The 15,782-nt window shown below is 38.5% G+C and overlaps 2 protein-coding genes and 1 non-coding gene across 3 annotated transcripts; 2 read left to right on the top strand and 1 right to left on the bottom strand.

Moving 5' to 3' along the window:
- Window positions 1–257: 257 nt before the first annotated feature.
- On the top strand, window positions 258–4,345 carry card19 (caspase recruitment domain family, member 19). The gene is made up of 6 exons (XM_085274151.1): window positions 258–310; window positions 693–832; window positions 1,742–1,898; window positions 2,030–2,092; window positions 2,350–2,415; window positions 2,551–4,345. The coding sequence occupies exons 1-6, from the start codon at window positions 304–306 to the stop codon at window positions 2,658–2,660; spliced, it is 543 nt and encodes a 180-aa protein (XP_085130277.1). The 5' UTR covers window positions 258–303; the 3' UTR covers window positions 2,661–4,345.
- On the top strand, window positions 3,533–3,660 carry LOC146574478 (U6atac minor spliceosomal RNA). The gene has a single exon (XR_014892606.1). It is a non-coding gene; the product is annotated as a U6atac minor spliceosomal RNA (small nuclear RNA).
- ninj1 (ninjurin 1) lies at window positions 4,329–14,690 on the bottom strand. The gene is made up of 3 exons (XM_085274152.1): window positions 14,414–14,690; window positions 9,757–9,994; window positions 4,329–7,639 (listed from the first exon to the last, which is right to left on the bottom strand). Exons 1-3 carry the CDS (start codon window positions 14,468–14,470, stop codon window positions 7,497–7,499), a joined length of 438 nt encoding a protein of 145 aa, XP_085130278.1. The 5' UTR covers window positions 14,471–14,690; the 3' UTR covers window positions 4,329–7,496.
- Between the last annotated feature and the right edge of the window lie 1,092 nt (window positions 14,691–15,782).

Below are 15,782 nucleotides of genomic sequence, written 5' to 3' on the forward strand. Positions count from 1 at the left end.
CACATCTAACATTAGCAACATTATTTACGCTATTAACATTAAGTGAAACTAGGTGGTTTTACATAGAGCTCTCATTTTGCACTTATGTGTATAGACATAAAAAATATACATCAATCATGATACAAATAGATCCAAATAAAGTTGTTACAGTTCTAATTAGTTACAGCAAAAGCTGCATTTTATAAAGTCTTTGCGCTGAAAAAGGTTCTTTTTCCTTAATGGGAGACGTTGACGTAAGCCCATCCCTGCCGGCGGCATGACGTCAGCGGGCGTGTCCAACAGAGGGCACAGGGGGACTCTGCAATGGGAGGTTTGTGTATTTCTTTACCTAAAATAACAAATAACGCTTATTCTACATTATCTAGCCCTCAGTTTTGCTATAATATGACCCGATTAGCTTGGAGTGACCAATATTACGACAGCAGTGGCAAGCTGAAGTTTGCGCTTTGCCAAAGATAATGTAACGTCTCATTCCAAGTCATGTTCGGGACTTTGAAGTTTCTTAACTTCGCCACGCCTCATACTCCACTCTTGCTAAAGTTTCGAGAGAGAAAAAATAACTGGCTTTAACGTTTCTTTTCTATGAGTAAACCACTGCCTACTTACGTACCCTTCCAAAGAAAAATGCTAGCCTGTTGACAAACAACTGCCCATATAACGAATGGCTTTAACGCCTCCGTTTACACCGACAGACAGTTTTTGTGAGCAGCTCACAGAGGACAGCACCTTCCTCAAACATGACCCGAGACTGGACACAGAAGTCGTGGATAAACTCATCCTGCAGCTCAACAGAATCTACCCGCAGATCCTCACTGACAAGGAGGCAACCAAAGTGAGTCCTCCTCAGCAGCCTTTTACTGTCTCTGTCGCATACTGACAGTGGTGCAACGGAATAACATTCAAGTAAAACAATGTTAAAAAAATCGAAGTTGTACTGCTCTAGAAATACACTGCGGTGTTTATTAGTGTAGTTGCAAGTGCATAATAAAACCAGTCAAACAGCAACAGAATGGCCATGAGCTCACAAGCTGTATAAACTATGCTGTTATTACTAGTTTGATCACTTGCATGCAGCATTTGGTTTCGCTATAGCTGTTTATGGTAGCTGCTATGGTTTATGCAGTGGTTGCTAGGGGTGTAGCAATCTAGAAACCCAGACCAAAACCACTATTGAAACATCTGCATACCTGTATCACAGTTTCATCTTTCCTTACTGTGATATATACGTGGAGGTGTTAATGTCTGGTTAAAGCTGCTGTGTTCAAAGATCATTAAAGTGTGCGCTGATTGGAAATACATCACAATAACGGATGTTTTTTGTTCATGTTCAGTAATAGGAAAGTTGTCAGGTCTGTGGTTTAAAAAGAAGAAGAAAAAGTGGGTTTGGAGAGTTGTTATAATTGTAGTGATTGCAGATTTTCAGAACCTCATTCTGAAAATGGAACCATAGTCAACAGGATAGCAGGAGTAAAGAAAGAAAAGCGTGAAGCTGCATAAAATTAAAATGCTCAAGCATCGTCAGGTGCCTTTAACATTGTATTTCAGCAGGCACGCTTACATAAACTAGTTTAAATTCCAGTAATAAATGTATTTATTTATGTCCCATCGCTTCAAGTGAAAATATTCCTATACAGACACCTGGAAAGCATTCACGGTTCTGAAAATCTTGAGGTTAAAACACCATAGTGAATGATTTCAGTGTAAGATTAACAAATAATATCTGTTGTTAACTGTTGTCCAGTTCCGAAACTTGGATGTACCCACAAGTGTTCGACTGGGTGAGCTCTTGACACACCTACAAGGGAAAGGAGAGGAAGCATGCAGGGAATTTTACAGGGCGCTTCACTTGCATGTTGAGGAGGTCTACTACAGTTTGCCTACAAGGCTTCACCTCAGAGGTTCGTCTCTGAAATGGCTTATACTCATATCATACCACTTTCATACATATCAGTTTTTTTTGGAGGTTATGGGGAGTAATTGTGGTTATATATGTAGGCATATTTTACATTTTATTCCATCCTGCTTCCAGATTCCTTGGATCCGCTCAAACTTCCACGGGTCATCAAACAGAGACATGCTTTGAATGACAGAGGTAAGATTTGGAGGGAGAGTAAAGAATTAGTGCCAGCATGTGTGCCATGTAATATACAGTGTAATTTATTTATGTATATAACTAAGAAACAAAACTATAAAACATAAACAGTGATGCTGCTTTTAAGCTATGAGGGCTTTACACATGTTTAAAAAATAACTTTCAAAACTGTGACAAAACTATTCAAGGCAAAACTTGTATCTAATTATTTAGCACTGACATGATGCCTAATTTTTTATGTGCTTCCTGTTTTGCAGGTCCCCTCTTCTTTATGGGCTGTTTCACTTTTGTAGTGGGAATGGCTTTCTTCTATTACTACAGTGGTAAACTTTTTTTCTCCCAAATTTTTCACATGACTTCATTTTATATTGTCAGGATTATATAAATGCTCATTTTAATAGTGTGAAAACAATTTTCACTTTTCCAGAGGTAATTTTTATTTCTTTCTTATTGTGTAGAAGCTAAAGTGACTGGAGGAAGCCGGGCACTTGGGATGGCTGCTCTTGGACTGAAAAGAAAAGCTCAAGAAGTTCTTATATGGTACACTGAGGAAAGCCTCATAAAGTAAAGGGAGTCTTCTTCAGTTGTTCTGCTCTTGCTGCTTTTACCAAAGCACAACACACTATATATTTTCAAGGGTTTTAAGGTAATCATGTACACAGTGCAAATGATATATACGCTTATTTTGCTTGTTTGCATTTGGTACTTCGCAATTGAAAGTATCCCATTTAAATGGTTTTGAGGGATTAATACAGTTGAGGTTAAAACTGGTGTAGGGAAATGAAATGGAGGATTTGTGCTGTGGAATGCTTCCACAAAACTAGTTTAAAACTTTTTTTCCCTAACATCCAACTTTATTACTTTTTTCAAACTGAGAAATTTGAAAACTAAATAATGGGGTGGTTCTTGACTTTAATCTATGATTTGTTAAGAACAATTTTTTTTTTTTTTTTTTAAGAACTAGTTTTAAGCTCTTCAGTTAGGTCAAGAACAGCCCCTGGCTGCCATCTTGTGGTTAAAAGAGGAGCTACATCACTAAATTTACGTCTGTTTCATAAGAACTTCCCCAAATTCCGCCTCTCACAATACAAAAAGGATATTAAACGTGTGAACAATCCAGTGCCACATGGGGCAAGCCAAATCCATAAAAGTAATGCTTTAAATGTCTTTATAGCGAATGTTACAATCACGTGACTGCATCTACCAATGCGGGGACGGCTTCCTACCGCAGTGCAGTGTGGGTAGAGTTGCAACCAATTGAAAACATAAATATCGAATGTAACTGAAAACAGAGAAGACATAAATAGTGAACCACTCGTTTGAAGAAAACCACAAATATTCGACCTTTTCAATTAGACTAAAGTTTGGAAGTGACACCGTGAGTGAAACCAAGCTGTGTCCTCGCGGGTATATATGACGACGTCCTGCTTTAGGGAGGTTGTGTTGTATGAAAGGAGAGAAGGTTAGCACTCCCCTTGACAAGGATGGAATTGGCCCTAGTGGCCTGCAACACACATACGGTTAAGGCATTGCCACCTACTTCGTGGCATCTCTAACCATGTTTTTTTTTTAAAATTGTTTTTAACCGTTCCTTGACCTTCCCCGTTACTGTTTAGCTGACTCTGTGTCACTTACCGCGCCCTGTTTTTCCACCGAGCAGCTGAAGAACGGAAATCTATCATACTCTTTGCTTCCGCTGTTTCGAGCAGGACGTTAATGTTTGTTAATGTCCTCGTTTGGCTTACCACTGAATGCACTGAAAACCCGGCGTCAAACTTCTCACTGAAGTAGTTACATTTAGTTTGCTACAGTTATAAATCCATATTGTATCATATAGTATGGATATTTTTGTCTTGTTGTTCATACTGTGCCTCTCCTGCCTATTTTAAATACTGTCTAGCAATAAATTAACTTGCACCAAATGTTGAAACAAATACAACTTCATAGTATTTTCTGTAAAAACGCACACAAGATATACTAGTAATGGTGCTTAAACCTTCTTCATGGTTTGAAGGTTAATTCTCAGGATGTCAGATGCTAATATTGTGGCAAATTGTAGTTTAAATTATTTTTGTGTTTGTGCCTTGTAATCAACAACCTCTAAACATAAAAATTTGACTTGTGGTGAAAATTAGTTAACATAAAGCCAGTTTGTCATGATTTGTGTGTCCTGTGCCTTACATGTGGGGATGCTATTTTGTAAAACTGACTTGTCTTCGCACAATAAACCAGTAACAACAAAAAAACACTCAACTTGATGGTTATGTAGTTTTATTTTGTATAACAAATTGTTTAAAAATAGGCAGTGTGTAACAGGAGATTATTAAAGGATAAAGACAGTGATCCTTAAAAATGCATTTAAAAAAGTCTAAAAGTAACCATATAATTCACAATAAACAAACAGAAAAACAAACTAATTCGTAAAGCAAGGAAAAAAGTTTAACCTGTTAACATCCACCAGGTCACCGGTAATCCATCATGAGTTAGGGTTTGGTTTTATTTCAACCACCGTTGATGAGGTGTAATACATTTCTTTTTGGTTCATTTGGGGTTTCCCATTCAGGTGAAAATTCTATAAAAATGGTAAATGGCCAGTATTTGTATAGCGCTTTACTAGTCCTTAAGGGCCCCAAAGCGCTTTACACATCCAGTCACCCACCCATTCACACACTGGTGATGGCAAGCTACATTGTAGCCACAGCCACCACTGGGGCGCACTGACAGAGCCGAGGCTGCCGGACACTGGCGCCACCGGGCCCTCTGACCACCACCAGTAGGCAACGGGTGAAGTGTCGTCCCCAAGGACACAACGACTGAGACTGTCCAAGCCGGGGCTCGAACCAGCAACCTTCCGATTGCAAGGCGACCTCCCAACTTTTGAGCCACGACCAAGAAACGTGGTGGACATTAACCAAACCAAAAACTCTTAACCATAGGTGGGTCAACAATGAGCTGGTGTATGCTAGGAGGTTGAAATTTTCTTTAGACAGATTTTGCATAGCTCTTTAAAAAATAAAGCAGTTAAGGCCCACTGTAAACATTATTAGAATGGTAAAGCTGTTACACATATAACACCTCTTACAGCAGCAAGACAGAATGAATCATGATGCACTCACCATTGTTAATTTTCTTTGGATTCTGTGGTAGTAACTGTGGCATACTAACCTGTTTAAGAACTTCAAAATAAAAGCAGGTGGTCTTCTTTAGCTGTTGTTTGGGAAACCTTCACAGTGATTGTGACTATTGCTCCTGATGTTTGTTTTCTGCATACAGACAATTACTTATTTGCATCAGTAACCTGAGCATTATAAGATCTGAGGTAACAGACTAGTTAATAGCCACATGAAATAAGAACTGATCAACACATGTAGGGGAGACTGGGGATAGTTGTAATGTGGGTCAGTTGTAACACTTCCAATTTCTCCAATCAGGGCTAAGTTTCAAATGATGTGACTCATCCTGTCACGGTCCCCGTGTCTCTCTGGTTGGCCCACGCTGGCTACAGGTTTTGTTGTTGTTAGTTTTAGTTTTTTGTCTCTCCTCCTCCTCTCTGCCTGGGTGGAGCTCATTACGGGCTCTCACTCTTGGCCCACGCACCCCTGTGGATGGTGTCCACCTGCGGCTGATCTGGCTGATTTCCCCAGCTGCTATTTAAGGCAGTGGCACAGAGCAGCTCACCGCTGGAACGTCGAACCACCTGAATTCTGGACCGAATCACCGGACCTGTCCAAGTGGGGCAGTGTGTGGAGTGTTGGAGCGAGTGCGGCTGAAGAGGAGTGCGTGTGTGCGGAGGAGCCGTGGCGGTGACTGAGTGGAAGAGGAAGCGTGTGTGTGGATTCCCCCCCCCTTCTCTCCCTGGAGCCCTGGACCCCCTCCCAACTCACTGTACATATATTTTGCACTAAGGTGATCCCTATTGTAAATAAATCCCCTTTTGTTTCCTTGAAAGAACTGTCTGCGCGTGGGTCCGTTCAGTAGCCATGACACATCCTGTGCATGCCCAATTCAGTTCTGCTATCACATGTGAAAAATCAGCACATTTTGTCAAACACAGACAGTTTAACATGAAAAAAAGTAATTTGTATGCCAAAAAGTAAGTTTTTCTATTTTATTTCAATTTGTAATAGCATTATCTGCTTTGCAGTTAAACTCATCAAACTTAAATTATGTTATTTGTATGTCTATGGGGATATATTCTGTGTAGGTCTTTAGTGCTAATGTTTTAGCCATTGGCTGTAATGTTAGCTAGTTCATGGCTATAGGAGTCTGGGTCAGTTGTAACAGCAACAGTCTGGGTTAGTTGTAACAATAATGCAGATGTTGCAACTTACCACACTATTACTTTAACTTATATTAAACAAGTTGGGGCAACGACATCAGCAGAGAGAGGTTCACTGGTCGCTTTAGTATATGCGGTTAATGCCATTGGCAACACAATTCCTCCACTGTTTGTGTTCCAACACATACATTATGCAGACCTCTGTGTCAGAGATGGACCAGTAGGAAGTACTGGTAGTGGAAATAAGTCAGGATGGGTGCAAGAAACAGATTTCCTCATCTTTCTGAAGCACTTTGCAAACCACACCAAGGTAAGCCATGATAAAAAGTAATGGAATTGCGATGCTGGTGAACAACTACATTTTTTCAGCTTCATTGTTATGTTCAAAATTGGTGCAAGAGTTGTAGGTTATAATGCCCACTGAGCCAATGAGGCCAAACTCAAGGAAGACCAACCAAAATGAATGAAATATTCAGTTGCAGAAAATTCCATAATTTGTCTTTTTTGGGGGGTTGGAATATGTTCAAAAGCTAGATTTCTGCATTCTGTCACACACACACAGCTACATAAATGGCTCTAAGTGCATTCATGTGTTGAATAAACAAAGATTACATGTTAATGTTTTGTTAGTACCCTTATTTCATTGTGTTACATTTCACCCCAGGATATGTTACAACTAACCCAGACTATGGGGTTAATTGTAACATTTCACTCTTCGTGTTTGAAGCCATACCATGCAATGGGTAATTGTGCTGCAGAGAAAATAGCTGCACTATTTAATAGCAGAGACATGTAAATACTTTGCATTACATTTTGAATCCACTACCTTCAACGAGCTCCAATTTACAGACAGAAATGTCAAAAATTTTACAACTATCCCCGGTCTCCCCTACATGACTGGCCATGGTCTGAGGAACTCCTTTTACTCAGAAACACACACACAGGAGACAATATAATGTAACTTGATTCTCTGAGTTCACTGGTTCTCCTGAGAATTACAGAAAAGCAAATACACCTGCATGCCAGCCAGTTTGGTGAATAAATATCTTGTCTTGTCTCTCCCTGTCTGGATGTCCTGCCTTTACTAAATTGATCAGTAGGGATTGAAAACTATTTAAAACACAATCAACCGCTCGAGCTGGGCTGCTGGACACCGAAGGCCGTAATGAAGACGTTGATAACCACTATGATAAAGACGAAAGCTGTGGTCACATTCTCCAAGATGTCCAATCTGTAGTGATTTCTTTCATCATTTAGATTCCACTTAACTAAACAGAAGAAGAAAAACATAATCGTGAGTATAGAGGAATGGAAACATTAGTCATCATTACTGTTTGTGCACAGTCACTAGGAACTACCTCATTTCCTCACATGGGGGCAATACCGTTTTCTGTCACATCAATACTGAAAGATAAGATATGAATTAGCCGACAGCTGCTGCCCTCAGATGTATAATTAGTTCTTTCCTTCAGTGAGACACTACATAACAAGGCAATGTTTATGGGTCTGTTTATAATCAAGTGATACATGCTATCTAAATGCACCAAATCTTCACGTCAACCTTGGCTGAATGAAACCACCCGTGCTCTCAGACACGACGTGCAGAGAGAAAATGGAAAAAGCATCCTGCATGACCGCTTAACAAAATATCAGAAAACTGATAAAGCTGCAAAATCTGCTTTCCTATCCAGTGTAATTTCTACCAGTAGTCACAAGCCCAGATTTCTTTTTAATATTTTTATTCTGTGGTTAACCCCTGTGCCACTGTTCCTAGTGTAGCTTCCTTTGCACTGTGAAAACTTTTTGAAACATTTCACTGAAAAAATCTCTGCTTTAAGGTCCCTGCATTCACAGGCAGTGTTAGACCTAGATTCACTTTCTAAATGCTCAGCTGTTTTTCAGCAGTTTGAGCCAGTGAATTTTTCTGCGTTAGCCTCCTAGGACCTGGCGTCCACATATGGGGACATCACATTTTGGGTTATTTAGACCAAAATACTCAATTTTTCTCTACAAGGGCCTGATATCCACTTACGAGGACATTATACTGCTACTGTTCTATCGAAATTCTTCTTTAAACGAATATCCTCATATGTGGCTCTCATTTTTCTTAGAAACAAAAATCAGGTAAAAAAAAAAAAATCGGGTAATTCTTTGTTTTTACATTACTGTACTGAGAGTGCGCTTTTAAGAGTTTTTAATGATCTTTTAACAGTCGACTCAGGTTGTTCTATTGTTTTTGTCCTTTTAGATTTGACTGCCACCTTTGACACAGTTGATGATAAAATTCTTTTATCAAGACTTGAACACGTTGTTGTTCTTTTTCTGTTACTATTGGGCAATACTCCTCTTCCTCTGCGTTGTGTTGTGGTGTGCCACAGGGGTCTGTTTTGGGTCCAATTCTGTTCTCCCTATACATGGGGTCTATTTTTAGGAAATACAACATCCCCTTTCATTGTTATGCTGATGACATCCAAATTTACTTTCCCTTGAATCTGGATGTCTCTGTCCCCCTGCAGGCTTTGCTAAACTGTCTACATGATGTTAAAGACTGGTTAACTCAGAATTTTCTCACACTAAATGAAAATAAGACTGAAGTTATGGTTTTTGGAAGTCATGTCCCTTTTGATAAGCTAACTGACTAAGCTAACTACCCTTGGTCCTCTTGCTTCTCATCTTTCTCAAACTGTAAGGAATCTCGGAGTGTTTTCAGGTAGCTCTTTTAAATTAGAGAAGCAAGTGTCCGCAACAGACTACTGCAATTCTCTCTATTTGGGTCTTCAACACTCATCTCTCCATCGCTTGCAGTTAGTCCAAAATGCTGCTGCCCGTCTTTTAACAGGTGTTAAAATGAATGAACACATCACTCCAGTTTTAGCAAATTTACGCTGGCTTCCAGTCAAATATCGTATTAATTTTAAAATTCTTTTACTTACTTTTAAAGTTGAGAATTTTGCTGAGAATTTTGGTTAAAAGGCTTAACAATCTTCCTTCACGTTATAGTACATGCTTTAAACTTAGACTTCACATAGCTGACAATGAATATTTGCCATTTTTGCAATCGATAAGAGAATCGATAAAGAATCGACTCGTTAAACAGAATCGAAACTGGAATCGGAATCGTGAAAATCTTATCAATACCCATCCCTAGACAGCGACTAGAAAAAAACAACTTTTAAATTGCATTTATGAACACATTTATGAATAATACCTATTTATCACTTTATAAATTAAAGTAGTAAAGATAATAACATTATGGTTTACACTGAATTAAAAAAAATTCTATAGGCTCATGTTTTGATTTTTTTAAAGGTTTCAAGCCAAAAATACCAAGAAAACTGTAACAAAGTTAAGCAAATGGAAATCTGGCAACAACCTCCAGACTTACCTATGAAAATGAGCAGAACTCCGACTAGGATTTGCAGAGTGAGAGAGATGCTAATGAGAATAATGAGGGGTACGTAAAAGGTGAAGCTTGGTCCTTGCTGCATCACTGCCTTCAGCTGGGAGGCATTAGCCATGAGCAGAGCTACATCCAACATGCTTTCTGCTGCACTCTTCTTATTGGCATAGTGGTTCATATTCAGGGATCTCTGTAGCCGCCTCTCATGGCCCCACCGCGGGGTCTGAACACAAACACAAACCCCAACATAAGTATAACAAAGACAGTGAATATTACACACAATCACATTTAACAGCTCTACTCTCGATAAAGCTCAAAACATTAATACATTCAGGTAAGTTACCGGTTTAGTAATTATTAAATTAAATCACAATAAACACACTTGAATGTAGTACTTATTTTGCACAATTTAACTAAAAAGCACAGCGATCTTGTTCTGTTGCATAAACTGGGGTATTTACAAGGTTACTTTAATATACAGAAGAGGGAGAAGTCCTCTGCTGCTGCCATCATAATGGAATTTATTTCAAAATGTAACTGGCTGACTTTACAGTTTTGGTTTCCCTAGAACAACATGTCATGATTAAGAATGACTTTCTTTTGTATTCAGCTTTCGTCGGCTCCGAACTATAAATGACAAAAATAATGCAGCAGAAACAGGATATTTTTTGACTAAGCTTCACGTAAGACAAACAGCCCAGAGTTTGTTTATCGCCTGCTTTAGTCAACACATGACTTCTCAAATCTCACTGAATGTCTTTAGCAATATGGTGCATTGTCCATGTCTGGGTGTTGTTTCAACATGTCACATGCTGAACCTGAGAAGCGATGTGGACGATATTAATGGAAGTGAAAGTATTTTTTTAAACTGAACAGCAATTCTCATCAAGTAGAAGGAGAAGGAGTTGGATTTGGGCCAAATGTCATAAATAACACACATCCTCTTATTTCTTTTTTTTCCCAAGTGACCAGGTCACAAAAACCCCAAAATGACCTCTATCCAAACACAGGGGAAAGTGAGTGAAGACGCTTATTAACATCTCATGAATAAGTATTTGTTAGAGCATACATTTGACATCATACAGGGTGAAATCACCACACTTATCCCACTATCAGGGTTACATGTTTGATTACTGCGAGATACTCAAGATTATTTATTCAATACTGAACAGAAAGCACTAAAAGAGAAAAAAAAAGTAGTAGTTATCTTCAGTTTCTATTCCAAGTTAACTGGAACTAACAAAAAAAAAAAAATTAAAACTTTTCGTCACAGGAAACTATGGTCACTGGTGAAACCCCAGTTTCTCCTAATGAGATTCTCATACAAATTGCTCAAAGTTTCAGCTGGGTGGAAGTTTAATTGCCCAACAACACCAACCGTGTGCACCGGTTGGCAACATTATAGGCTGAGGTCTGACTCTGACTGCAGCCATGAAAGCCTGCCAGGCCACAGAGGGAGAAAAAGATACTTATGAGGTAGAATTGAGAGTCACCAGCTTTCACTCACTATATACTTAAACTCCTAACTGGTGCTCTCTCTCTCTGAGCTACTTTTTCTTTGTTTAGTCTTTGCTATTTTTAGCTGAAGTTTTCTAGATAGTTCACCACATGTGATAATCATCTTCCTTCAAGGGATACAAGTAGGCTGGCAACTAATTACAGTCCTATTTCCAAAACGGTTAGAACACCTATCGTAAATATAAAACTGCAAAGAACTTTTGGGGATTCCATCCATTAAATATCATTAATGGATGAAACCACGGTTACGGCCGACCGTGGTTCAGGGGGTCGGGAAGCTCATCTTGTAACCGGAAGGTTACCGGTTTGATCCCTTGCTCTGTCTGTCTTGGTCGTTGTGTCCTTGGGCAAGACACTTCACCTACTGGTGTTGGCCAGATGGTGTGATTTGGCAGCCTCACTTCTGTCAGTCTGCCCCAAGGCAGCTGTGGCTACAACTGTAGCTTACCTCCACCAGTGTGTGAATGAATAGTGGAATTGTAAAGCGCTTTGAGGGTCTCGAAAAGCGCTATATAAATGCAATCCATTATTGTTATTAATATCATCAAAGCATCTGCATATTTTAGTCTCTGTTTGACACTTGCAGTACTATCTGACAAACAGTTGAATGGCCCTGATCTTCAGATGAAACTGCACTAGCAGCATTCTTGCTAATTTCAAACACATTCCAGCAGCGTGGGTTTATAGTATATATATATATATATATATGTATGTATATGTGTATGTATATATATATATATATATATATATGTGTATGTGTGTGTATGTATGTGTGTATATATATATATGTATATGTATATATATATATATATATATATATATATATATATTAAATATATATAAAATTGTAGGTTGTGTATCCTTCAGGTGTTAATGGGGTTATTGAAAATGTGTATATGTGCGTATGTGTGTATATACGTAGGTATGGATAGATAGAAACATATATGTGTATATATTAAAAAAAAAAAAAAAATTACACATAACATATAATGTAATTACAAGGAGGTATTTCTGTAGTCTATTGATACTAGATAGTGGAAAAGGGGTGGGATTAAATAAGCTTATGCTTCTTCCTGCTCCTTTTTGAACATGGACGTTATTTGGAGTTGTGGTTGCTCGTTTTCCTTTTGTTTGCTTTGTTCATTTGTCTCTTTTAATTCTATTTTTTTTTTTATACTTTTTCAACATGTTCAAAATAAAGATTCAATCAATCAATCAATAGTAAAGGAATTATGTCCTGACCCCACATTACTCAAAAAAACAAAAAGAGTCAAACAACAAACTGTTGGGTAAAAAGGGCAATGGGAACATACTTTGCTTTCTAGTGCAACAACTGATTTCCTCGATTCAAACATTGTCAGAGAGTAAGGCCACACCAATTTACAATTTTTAAGATCAATACTGATATATAGTGATGTAAAAATCCAATATATGCTCGCTGGCTGGTGAGTGATGACTTCTGATTAACAACTCATTAGCCAATGAGCAACCTTTTTAACTCATTCTGACCCAACTCGAGGGACTGACCTCACAAACTCAGCAGGGAAGTCTTTACAGAGGTCAAGAGAGAGAGAGCTGTTTCTATAGGACAGGAAGTGTTTTTACAACCACAGCTTTAACCATCTTCAGATAGAATTTTTTGAGGTACTTCTGAATTGGCTTTTGGTTTTCTATCAACATCTACCAACAACTGTGCTGCAACAAGAGCTATGACAACACAGTGGTAAACAGAATGAGCAAAAAAAATTCCTCTGTTTCAATTTTTTGGACTCAGGGCTGCATTATTTATGTGATCACATCATCTATCAGCAGTATTATTTTATTTTACATATCAAAAGAAAGCCTATTACTAGTAAAGATTAGAAATCATAACACTAACATTAATGGGGCAATCTGGATGATCAGCTTGTAATACTGCGTTTAGTCTTTGACTGTTGCTCATGTGTGATGTGGTTTTCATTGTGTAGCTAACCAAAGGCCACCATAACCCAAACTACTATGGGAATGAGTGACCTTTGGCTGCCATTCCTGTTTTATATAATGTCTGTGGTTAATATTAAATCAAGCTGAATGTACTACGCAGTCTAAGGAGCACAGGAACTCTGAGGTGAGAACTTGGTGTATGTCTCTCACACTGACTTGATCATTATTACTTTTAATTATTACTGACATATCGGGAATGCAACTAATGCGACTCAAATTATGACTAATCAAATTCATAACTAATAGCTATTTAATAGTGGTAGTAACAAACTGATTATAAGATTCACTTAATCAAGTAACCTAATAATTTTGATACAACTCAAATGAGCCTGTCAATCATTAATGACTGGGTTTCTCTGCCTTGGGTTTAGATTACCCATTGCATACTTCAGAGTCTTTCCTGTGGACTACTATCGCAGAATAAGCAGTGTACCCCACAACACTTTATTGTAGCTTTCCACTGCACTCATCTGCTAAGGTCAGCATGCAGTGTATTCTCATGCAAGTGACACCTTGGACGTTTTGATAAAACACAAAATGTCATTGTTACTTTAATGTCATAGATAACTCTAAACATCTCATATAAATAAAGCTCCTACTGATCTCAGACTACGGACACAAAGGCATGTCAAAGGTGTACTATTTGAACAAACCACTTAGTTACATGTTATCACTGATTTTGGGTGAGCTGGTCCACCTGATCCACCTGATCCTCCACAGAACAATGCTTAAACTCCGTCCTCATGTATCATCTGAAGTAAACTGAGCCTTTGGACAACAGCAGATGAGCTCTCTCTCACACCACAAAACCAAGTGGAAAATGTCAGAAAATGTTCAAATTAGCCTTGGAATTTGAGGCAAATTAAAGCAAACCCCAGCTAACTGGCTACAGTTAGCTCACTACATGTCTAATACTTTGAATGACACAAGTTCAGTCACTCTGGTCTACATCAAGCGACATTATGAGGAGGAGTGAACAGATGAGAGAAATGGGGGAAAAAAAACCCCGTGTAAACCGGGAATATCCCACACTGCCACAAACTGGGAATTATTTCTGTGGGAATGTGCGCTTGGCTGAGCCTGAGCAGGATGTTAGTGGGGGCTTAATATTGCTAAACAAGAATTTGTTGGCAGTCCTTACCTCTGCCTCGCCGTTTTTGTCCGCATCGCCGGTCAGTTCGAAGTTTTCAGTAGCCATTATTGTCAATGTTTGTCGAAGAGGATGTTCATGTAGCTCCGCCGTGGGTCTCTGGGAAGCCGCGGCTGTAGTCGGTCCTTACAGGCTTGTACAATGAATATGTGAGGAAGAAGGACGAATAGCTTCAGACTACCGCCCCTAAAACATGAGGGCGGCTGTCCTCAGAAAAGCGGGGGACTGATAGCAGAACTGCGAGGAGGGCTGGGTATCACTATACTATATATATGGGGTTAGTACGACACACTTATAGTAACAAATACACATAAATGGAATTTTATTTGGATAATTGTCACACTTATTCGCTGACAGACGGTTGAAGAATGACTTTACTGCCATCTAGTGTGGTAACACTGTATTGCCCTTAAAACAAAAACCAGAATTGGAATAAATGAACTGACTCTTTTTTGCACTCACATTGTATTTATATCCAAGGCTGTCCACTGAGAGGAGCTCACTCTCTTTTGAACCAAAACAAAAGTAAAAAAGTGTAAATGATGTGCAAACTGCCAATAAAATGTAAGGATAAATAACGTAATCTGGTACAATAGTTTGAGGTGTTGGAGAGCATTGTATACCTGGGCTGTCAGTCTGTGGGGCACAGAACCTGTGAGAGACCAGTCGTATATGTGGAGCACAACAAGTTGAATTCATATGATTATATAAGGAAAAGAGACAAAGAATTTATTTAAAAAATTAGCGTTTGACATGTGAACTATTTTTATTTTTTGATTTTTGAATGTGCTACACTGTCTTAGATATAACTTTACCTGTAGTCGACCAAAGTAAAAAAAAAAGAAAAAGAAATATATATATATATATATATATATATATATATATATATATATATACATATATATATATATATATATATGTATGTATGTATGTATGTAAAACTCCAGGAATAAACAGTTCCTAAACCACCCACTACATGATGTCATAGCATCATATATTTGTCACCAGTGGATGATGATTACGTTTTACAAGATTGCTTTCTACTACAAGTCAAGTATCAAATTAAGTACGAAAAAGCAAGTCAGATCTTTCAGCTGAAATGTCGAACATACTTTAGGTGATGTGTGAGTGCTACATAAGGCACAGTGAGGATGACAGGACTGTTTAATAATTGTTTTTATGGGCCTTTAGAGCGCCTGTAACCACCCACCAACTGATTCCCATTGCTCCCTGCGTTACCCTGGTGATCTTTGTCTCACAAAGTCGACACTATATAAAAAAAGAAAATGTTAAACTCAACTTTCCTGTTGACAGGTGTGGAGAATGTAAAAATACTTTCACAGTATAGTCTTAGAAAGAA

The sequence above is a fragment of the Mchenga conophoros genome, linkage group LG5 (assembly GCF_057382185.1).
Source record: "Mchenga conophoros isolate Kocher_MC1m ecotype Shallow Benthic linkage group LG5, M_conophoros_male_GT1.1, whole genome shotgun sequence".
Lineage (NCBI taxonomy): Eukaryota > Metazoa > Chordata > Actinopteri > Cichliformes > Cichlidae > Mchenga > Mchenga conophoros.